The following is a 10,000-nucleotide window of genomic DNA, read 5'->3' as shown; positions in this document are numbered from 1 at the left end:
AAGATTGATTTTCTTCACTACATTTCATTACCTTCAGCTGTGATGACGCAGCTTCTCTACAGCGATCAATGGAGTTTCATGTCATCACCTGTGTGTGTGTGAGTGAGTGTGTGAGTGAGTGAGTGTGTGTGTGTGTGTGTGTCTGTGTATGTGTGTGTCTCTGATCAAGATGCAACCAACCATTCAAAATGGCTTCCAAGGACTAAACGATCAATAAGCTGATTGATAAGTATTGATTCCTCTCAACCGGTGAAAGTGAATGATAAGGCACCTGTTGACAAGACAATGTAAGCACACATATGAGGTATTTATACATTACTTGAGTACTTGTACTCCTCTTCTTTTTCACTCTGATAGAAAGTCGGTCAGTAAAAAGGTCAAATCCAGATATTGAAAGACAGAATATCATCAGAGTGGAAACATCTGAACGATGTCTCTCAGTAACTCGTCTCGGCTCCAGAATAAAGCCTGAGCACTGCATCGTAATCAGGGATTATTATAGATCAAAAGATTACAAATGAACACGGACGTCAGCGTGGAGGAGAGATGTGTCTCTGCACAAACACACTAACAGACACACAGAGAGAGAGATAACCGTTTGAAATGCACAGGAATGATTAACATCCTGACATTAAAACTGCTAAAATGTGGGAATAAATAAAATGGAGGAAGGTTGTGTTTCTGGTGAGGATGTGTCGACAGTCTGTCTCCTCTGTGGATTTGGGCTTTCAGGAAAATAAATCAATGAAGCGGATAGAACAGAAGGCCGTCGAGCGGCTGACCAGGCTGCAGCATGTTTGCTCTGCTGTCAGACTGCAGCCGCCACCAGACAACTGCTGACATCCGTCATCATGGAGACGACGGCTGCAACGCTGCAGCGCTGCTGTGCTGCACATCTCAGCAGAGTCATCATCTTTATCTGCAAACAGTTTCACTACAGACGACATCAGAACAAAACTGGTCTCTTATTGTGAAGTCCTGACATGTGCTCAGAGCTTATTTCTACTCAAGTTCATTCTTAAAATATTGTTTTGTGATTTCTACCTTCAGCTGCAGAATGTCACTTGAAGGGACACGAAACAACCAGGAAGAGACTCACTGACCAGAGAAACATAGAATGACTACAAAGAGAAGCACAGAGAAGCAAAGAGATGCAAAGAGAAGCAAAGAGACGCAAAGAGAAGCAAAGAGACGCAAAGAGAAGCAAAGAGAAGCAAAGAGACGCAAAGAGAAGCAAAGAGAAGCAAATAGAAGCAAAGAGATGCAAAGAGAAGCAAAGAGATGCAAAGAGAAGCAAAGAGAAGCAAAGAGAAGCAAAGAGAAGCTAAGAGAAGCAAAGAGATGCAAAGAGATGCAAAGAGAAGCAAAGAGAAGCAAAGAGAAGCAAAGAGATGCAAAGAGACGCAAAGAGAAGCAAAGAGACGCAAAGAGAAGCAAAGATAAGCAAAGAGATGCAAAGAGACGCAAAGAGAAACAAAGAGACGCAAAGAGAAGCAAAGAGATGCAAAGAGAAGCAAAGAGACGCAAAGAGAAGCAAAGAGAAGCAAAGAGAAGCAAAGAGATGCAAAGAGAAGCAAAGAGAAGCAAAGAGAAGCAAAGAGAAGCAAAGAGACGCAAAGAGACGCAAAGAGACGCAAAGAGAAGCAAAGAGATGCAAAGAGAAGCAACGAGAAGCAAAGAGATGCAAAGAGAAGCAAAGAGACGCAAAGAGACGCAAAGAGAAGCAAAGAGACGCAAAGAGAAGCAAAGAGATGCAAAGAGAAGCAAAGAGATGCAAAGAGACGCAAAGAGAAGCAAAGAGAAGCAAAGAGAAGCAAAGAGACGCAAAGAGACGCAAAGAGACGCAAAGAGAAGCAAAGAGACGCAAAGAGAAGCAAAGAGATGCAAAGAGATGCAAAGAGAAGAAAAGAGATGCAAAGAGAAGCAAAGAGAAGCAAAGAGACGCAAAGAGACGCAAAGAGAAGCAAAGAGACGCAAAGAGAAGCAAAGAGATGCAAAGAGAAGCAAAGAGACGCAAAGAGACGCAAAGAGAAGCAAAGAGAAGCAAAGAGACGCAAAGAGATACAAAGAGATGCAAAGAGACGCAAAGAGACGCAAAGAGACGCAAAGAGAAGCAAAGAGATGCAAAGAGACACAAAGAGAAGCAAAGAGAAGCAAAGAGAAGCAAAGAGACGCAAAGAGATGCAAAGAGAAGCAAAGAGACGCAAAGAGAAGCAAAGAGACTCAAAGAGAAGCAAAGAGACGCAAAGAGACGCAAAGAGCCGCAAAGAGAAGCAAAGCGATGCAAAGAGAAGCAAAGCGATGCAAAGAGAAGCAAAGAGATGCAAAGAGAAGAAAAGAGAAGCAAAGAGACGCAAAGAGAAGCAAAGAGAAGCAAAGAGACGCAAAGAGAAGCAAAAAGACGCAAAGAGACGCAAAGAGACGCAAAGAGAAGCAAAGAGAAGCAAAGAGATGCAAAGAGAAGCAAAGAGAAGCAAAGAGACGCAAAGAGACGCAAAGAGAAGCAAAGAGACGCAAAGAGACGCAAAGAGACGCAAAGAGTCGAAAAGAGACGCAAAGAGACGCAAAGAGAAGCAAAGAGACGCAAAGAGACGCAAAGAGATGCAAAGAGAAGCAAAGAGACGCAAATAGACGCAAAGATTATAAAACGGGTAGAAACTATCTCAAAAAGGCAGAAAACAATCTTAAGACTCTTAAAAACTACAAAGAGGCTCAAATAAACTACACAAACACAAAAACGACGAGTAAAGACACTATACGTGTCTCCGTCCTCTGGAGCTGAGGTTGTCTCATCAACACGTGAACACAGGAAGTTCGATTTGAGACGTTTTAAACCTCATCACCACTTTAAGGAGTTCGTCCCCTTTGTTCTTATTTGATGATTCACATTGTTGTTTCCACAAGAAAAGACAAAGAGACGGATTCTTAGTTTCACTTTCACACCTTCGCCTCCTCTCCAAGTCTCTCACACGATGTCACACTTTTCTTTTTTAGATTAGTTCAGTCGGTTACATAACTGTTGGTTGAACATAAAATAATAAAACAAGTAAAAGAAGCATCCAGGACGAACCTGCGTTTACAGAACATATGAATAAAATGAATTAATTTAATCTGACCGTTTTTCTTGGTTTGGTCGATAAAATAGAGTAAACCAGTAAAGAAAGGTCTGTCTTGCTTTAAAGAAATAACAGATAACGTCTCGTTTTGTTCGACCAACGGCCCCAAAAAACAAAATATATTCGATTTATTCACATTAGTCAAAGAAAAACCAGCAAACCCTCACGTTTGAGAAGCTGGAAACAGAACAATTCTTTATTTTCTGCTTGAAAAATGACAAAAATGATGCGTCGATTATCAACATAGTTTCTGAGGAAACATTGTAGTTGTCGCACTTCTAGACTGTAATGTAATTCAATGTAATGTAATGTAATGTAATTCAATGTAATGTAATTCAATGTAATGTAATTCAATGTAATGTAATTTAATGTAATGTAATGTAATTCAATGTAATGTAATGTAATTTAATGTAATTTAATGTAATTTAATGTAATTTAATTTAATGTAATTTAATGCAATTTAATGTAATGTAATTTAATTTAATGTAATTTAATTTAATGTAATTTAATGTCATTTAATGTAAAGGTGCGTTTTATTTGGTCGTGAAAGACAACTGTTGTTATTGTTTTGATTAAGAGACATGAAAATAAAAAATTGTGCCTTATATTTCATCATGTTTTGTTGTTTTATGACCCTAAACATTCAACAACATGAATCGTTAAATATGTTCTTCCTCTTGTCGCCACACTCTTCCTCCTCTTCATCAATTTAAGAGACGGCTTTAGTCTCGACTGCAGCATAAAACCTGCTTCATCAGCACATTAAGTCTCAATTACTCTCACATTGATGGTGTTGTGTGTGTGTGTGTGTGCGTGCGTGTGTGCGTGTGTGTGTGTGTGTTTGTGTGTGCGTGCGTGTGTGTAGGTGTGTGTGTGTGTGTGTGTTTACCTTCAGGCTTTAAACAGACTTCCTCCAGCAGGTTTCTTCCATTTCCTCCGGTTGTCACTCAGCTGTTTATTATTATTAGAGGCGGCTGTAATTAAACCACAATTTGCTGATAACAAAAACAAAGAAAAAAACAGAATGTTTGAGGCAAAAATACTAAACTTACGTCTTTGCTTCTTATTTATTATCAATCAACTTTATAGCTTCAGCTGCATAAAAAGAGGATCTGAGAAATGCACAATATGATGATTATTAACTATCAGATGAAGTGATCGACGGTTAAACTCACCGATAATAACTTTATCTGTTGGTATTTCTTTGAGAGGTGGCGCCATCGTGTGGTCAGACTACTGAAGCACAGCTGACTGAATCATTCTCACCACAAAGTCCATTGAGCAGCCGCTCTGGAGCTTTCCATCCTCACATGTTGGGCTTCTTCAACAGCTGCTAAATGGACCGAAAGGTGAGATTCACTTTTAGATTTATCTCACAAACCTCCTCATGTTACACAGAACATCGTTATGAAACATTATTAAAGCTTATTTGAAGCTCTTGTTTTTATAAGTTATATATTTAATGAAGAAATTATTTTGAAGTCATTAATAATAAAAATAGCTTTTATTCTTATTAATATTGAAAAAGCAAAAAAAAGTAACACTTGATTTGAACTTTTACAAAAGATCTTCAATCAAAAAACTACAAATTTGACATGAAATTAAACATTTTAACTCAAGATCCACTTTGTAATTTTTCCCGTTTAACTAAAAATGAAACACAACATATTCACAATATTAATGTATTTTAAAAGTTAAAACTAATTGTTTGCTTGATATGTTTTTTTTGGCATTTTAATGCAAACAATTTTCCACATTTTGAACAAGTTACCTCAAAACTAACATTTAAAGCAGCTACAAGAAAACTTTCATTATGTTGGTCTTTACGCCCCCTGTGGACAGAAGTGGTAGTGCTTCTATGAGCAGCACCACCTTTTAATACTATTCTTCAAGCTGTTTGTGGGAAACAAAGAAGCAAAGTGACTATTAGTGACCATGTGAGACTAATAACTAATATAACGATGGAGAAACAAAGTTTTATCCACCAACGTACACTTAAAATATTGTTGTAAAACCACCTCAAAATGTATTTAATAAGTCAAATGAGGCAAGAAGTTGATGTTTTTAGGGTTTACCTGTTGTGAAGATATCAGGTAAAGTAAGAAACTGTAAAAAACGAATAAACACGCACGAGTCCTTCAGTTTCATTACCAGAATATTTATTTCATTCTTTTTCCTATTAAAACACTAGCTGCCATATTTAATAAAACAGCCAAACGGCCAAGTGCCTCAAGTCCTCAATCCTCCAATCAAATCTTTTCCCCCCAAAACAGGGCGTCGCATGGGGCTCTGTGGGCGTGTCCTTGGCTTTTTGCTGCTGCAATGTGAACGAGCTGGGCCTTGGAGTCAAAAGGCGGCGATGTCGCCGCGGTGACGTCATCGTGGTCGTTGGTGGTGATGTCATCGTCGAGCGTGGTCCCCTGTAAAAACCGTCTCTGCGGTGGAAGTCTAGTATTGCATCGTTTACCGGCGACCAGCTGAGGGGCGGCGTCCTCGTTCCACAAGAATGTTTTTGTTTATTTTTTACCCTTTTTTCTTAAAAACACTGCCTGGTGTGTATGTGTTTATATATATTATTAAAATATATACATATATATAAACACATAGCTGTACATTGGTGCCTCCTGGAGGAAATGTAAAAATAACAAATAATCTGATATTTAGTGAAATAAATTGGGATTGTTTTGGTGGAGTGGGAAAGACTTTCGGTTTCTGTCGACACGTATACAGATTTATTTTTTAAATATTTTCCTCTACGTCCACACGCTTGAACGCTGCATTCATGCGGTGTCAGAATAATCTGAAAAATGTGTTCCCGACTGGGAAAACTCACATGAAAAAGTGGGCAAACTATTTTGTAAACAATTTGTTGAGTTGATGTCACATTCAGCCGAAACACAAAAGTAAATTTCGCTTTGATGGCGAGAAAACTTTTCATTAATTCACATGTTGCACGTTGTTGTTTTGCACACACGTCATTTGTAATGTGGTATTAAGTTTTTATCAAATTTTTTAGAAAGAAATTAGCCATTATGAGAAAATATTTAAAAAAGATCCGTATACGTGTCGACGATGCCTAAAAACACAAACTCATTCGCTTCCTTGCAGAGTCAGATGTTCAGATTGACGCCACTCTCGTGTCTCTACGCTTAATATGAAGCTAACACCAGCAGCTGGCTAGCTTAGCTTAGCATAAAGACTGGAAACAGCTAGCCTGGCTCTGTCCAAAGGGAACAGAATCCTCCTACCAGCTCATCTAAAAGCTGATTAACTGTATCTCATTTGTTCAATCTGTATAAAAACTGAAGTGTAAAAAGACATCTTCATGCTAAGCTATGCTAATGTTTGCTAGCTGTAGCTTCATATTTAGCATACAGACATGAGAGGTAACAATCTGAAAATCCGACGATCCATAAGCAAATGTAATACATTTTTGATTTTCATATTGATCCTGAGAGACGTCACTCCTGCAGTCTGATTGGTTTGATCTGTTGCCGGGCAGAAATTAGACAATAAATGTAAATTAAAGTAGAATAACTTAAATATTAAAAAAGGTGGAAGAAAAAAAAAAACAAGGGAGCTCCACGGGAAGAGCAATAAATGTTAAAAATAAAGATGAAAAAGCATAAAGTGAAAACTGGGAAAGAGATGAGTCAGCGTGAAAGAGATGTGTTCACATTATTAATCCACCAAACTTCAGTTTATGGCTACAATGTTGCGGTTTGTGCCATTTCATTTTGAATAAGTCGTTAAATTTAATCTTCAAAAAAGTGAAAGAATCTGCAGATGCAGTGAAAATATTTCGAAATAGTTTGAAGTATTTTGCAAAAATTATAAAATGTTATTTTTGATTCGAGAGTCGTCTTCTTGTTGTAAAGATTTTAGAAAATTATTTTAAAACAATTTACAGATTTCTGTTGGAACCGGATTCTCACTTAAGCTGCATATTGTTTTAAGAATGAGGTTTTATGGATTATATTAATAATCAATTCATCGTTTAAGTATTTTTTAAAGGATTTGCAGTTTTTCTTTGTTTTAAATCTCAGTAAAGTTCATATTTTTGGGAAGTTTTCTTGATAAAACTCGACGGTTGATGTCGTTAACTTTAGGGACGCAACTACTGATTCAATTACCGGTACTTTTTTAAATTAATCGAGAGCATATTTATGACAAAGAAAAGGAGGAAATTCTCTGATTTGAGAAGCTGAAATCTGAGAAAATTATCAAAATAATTTCTGCTTCAGAAACGACTGAAACGATTAATTATCAAAATATTTGCTGATTATTTTGATAATCAAACGATTCGATTAATCAACTTATCTCTTCAGTTCTAATAAACTTTAACGGCCTTTTAAACTACTGGAAAAAGATAATATGCAGATTAATTGATAATAATTAATTGTTTAATTACATGAACTAATTAATAAAATGGAAAGTCTTAACTGATGATCGAATGGATACAAATAAAAACCCTAAACAATACGCTTTATGAAAAATGTGGATTAAACCGCCGCTAAAAATAGTCCCCAAACAAAAAGCACTATTTCCTCTTCTTTAGAGTTTTGTCGTTTTAAACTAGTGACCAGCTGTTTTAGTTTTAAAACATCTGCTCAAAAGAACATCACGTACCGGCTGAATCTTTCCTTGAAGTGAATAAATAATAAACGGCATCACATCCCCCTCAGAGACTTTACGGCTTGTTTCTGGCTAAACTTAAAAATCAAAACGTGCTTCACGTGTCGCCACATAACATCAACATGTAAAAGATATTTTTTCTTCTTTTATTATGAAATAGTGCTACAATGTACATTGCATGTTCTCTCCTGACTCTCTGCTGCGTGTGTTGTTGTTGTTGTTGTAATGCTGCTGGAAAAAACAAACCTGGTAAAAATGAAGATAAATATTTTCCTGCGAGCCGTGTGACAGAGTGAAATAATTATCCACCTGACGGGTGATTTTGACGGGTTTAAAATCGGGGTTTTTTTCTTAAAAGCTTCAGAATGAGTTGAAATGTTTAAGACTGAATAGAAACATGAACCACTGGATCAGATGGATATTATTTACAGTGCTCGTGTTGCAGTGTGCTGAACTTCAAGTCTGAACTCCACGTTAACAGATCAAACTCATGGAGGGGGGGGGTGGGAAATAAAATAAAATAATAAACTAAACAGAAAGTGAGGTAAAGGACAAACTAAATAAATCAGAAAGAAGTTAAAATCATGAAGTCTATTCAGGTGTTTTTGGGGAGAAGGACACAGGATGTCTTCTGTCTGAGTTCTTATTGGCCAGATTTGCTTTTTGAGTGTGAGGGGGGGGAGTGATGATTGACAGGCCAGGAGGGCCAATGGCAGCCGGGCAGGAGGAGGTAGAGCCCATCAGAAGGCCTGCTGGGCAGGATTGTAGTTGAACGTGGAGGGAACGTGAGGTCGCTCTTCTAGTTTCTCGTACTCCAGATGAAACTCCTGGAGAGCAAGACAGGAAGTCACATTTACTGAATAAATATATATATATATACACATATATGTATACATATACATATACATATATATATACATATACACACACACACACGCACCGTACTTTTCGGACTATAAGCCGCTACTTTTTACCCCACGCTTTGAGGCGTCGGCTTACAGTCCGGTGCGCTTTATATACGGATTTTTCCGTCACTTTTCTCCGCCACAACAACAACCACAACTTCCGGTTCCGGTCTAACAGCAGCAAGCCAGTTAGCCGTAAATGCTATTCAGAGCTATGAGCAGAGAAGATCAGCTTTTTCTCAAGTCTGCCAGTGGATCCTAACAGCTCGGAACAGTGTGAAAGAATCCATCATCACCAACGGGTTCTGAAGGCTGGGATACGATGAGATTAAGGGGACAGCGTAATGAGGACGACGACGCAAGCTCAGGGGCGGATTTGCCCCGGTTCATGATGTGGTGTGTTCAAGGACCCAAATGCAGACTCGTTTTTTACAGTTTTTTTTTTTTTTACACAAAACTTGTTCAAGAGTTTTTTTGTGTGCGTGTTGTTGAGTGAGAGAAATAAATGTTTTGTATGATCTTAGTTCATGTATAATTGTGTTTACAATGGCTGGTATGATGATGTTGCGCGGCCTTTTTTTTCGGACTTTTATTTTAATATGTCTGGACTATTTCCGGTGATCATATCATAAGATTATATCTGGAAGATATCTAGAAGATTTGCCACAATTGTGGCCAACAATCGACGAACTATGATCGCTGTATGGCGCCGTCTCACCACGGAGCATATGGCGGATGAATACATAACACACCTGTATTCGCACACGGCGGATGAATGCATGCTCGTGATTCGACCCCGGACGGATAAAAGCGTGTCCAGCCACTGTGAGTTTCATTCATTCCACACATCTCGCCTCGCTCGCCATGGAGAAAACCGGTACACGAAGAAATGCGTATGATGCTGCTTTTAAGTTGAAAGCGATCCGCCTGGCTGTCGAAGAAGGAAATCGAGCTTCTGCACATTCGCTCGGCGTCAATGAATCGACGGTGAGACGCTGGAGACGCCAGGCCGAAGAACTGAGCTGCTGCAAAAAGACGACAAAAGCCTTCAGAGGCAGGAAAAGCAGGTGGCCTGATCTTGAAAACACTCTTGAGGATTGGGTGAACACACAGAGAGCAGACGGTCGAGGTGTTTCCACCGTGCAAATCCCTCGCCACCGAAAAGAAGATTGGAGATTTCAGAGGTGGACCGTCTTGGTGTTTCAGATTCATGCAACGAAAGGGCCAGTCGATGAGAACACGGACGACCGCTGGTCAGCAACTCCCTCCCGAATTCAAGGAAAAAATGACAAACTTCAGCGAATACACGCAAAGACATATAACCGAAAATTCCATTGGACCAGA

The 10,000-nt window shown here is 38.6% G+C and overlaps 1 protein-coding gene across 4 annotated transcripts in view; it reads right to left on the bottom strand.

Moving 5' to 3' along the window:
- Positions 1 to 5,295: 5,295 nt before the first annotated feature.
- LOC306795812 (CCR4-NOT transcription complex subunit 2-like) overlaps positions 5,296 to 10,000 on the bottom strand; it is a 13,504-nt gene continuing 8,799 nt past the window's right edge. For all 4 annotated transcript variants that reach the window (XM_079294454.1, XM_079294456.1, XM_079294455.1 and 1 more), the window contains exon 15: positions 5,296 to 8,578. In XM_079294454.1, coding sequence (XP_079150580.1) covers positions 8,492 to 8,578 — 87 coding nt within the window. In that variant the 3' untranslated portion in view covers positions 5,296 to 8,491. The remainder of the gene's footprint in view (positions 8,579 to 10,000) is intronic.

Source organism: Melanostigma gelatinosum, assembly GCF_949748355.1.
Source record: "Melanostigma gelatinosum genome assembly, chromosome: 22".
In the NCBI taxonomy this organism is placed as follows: Eukaryota; Metazoa; Chordata; class Actinopteri; order Perciformes; family Zoarcidae; genus Melanostigma; species Melanostigma gelatinosum.
The sequence above is the reverse complement of the archived record's forward strand: the minus strand, read 5'-3'. Positions and strand labels throughout refer to the sequence as shown.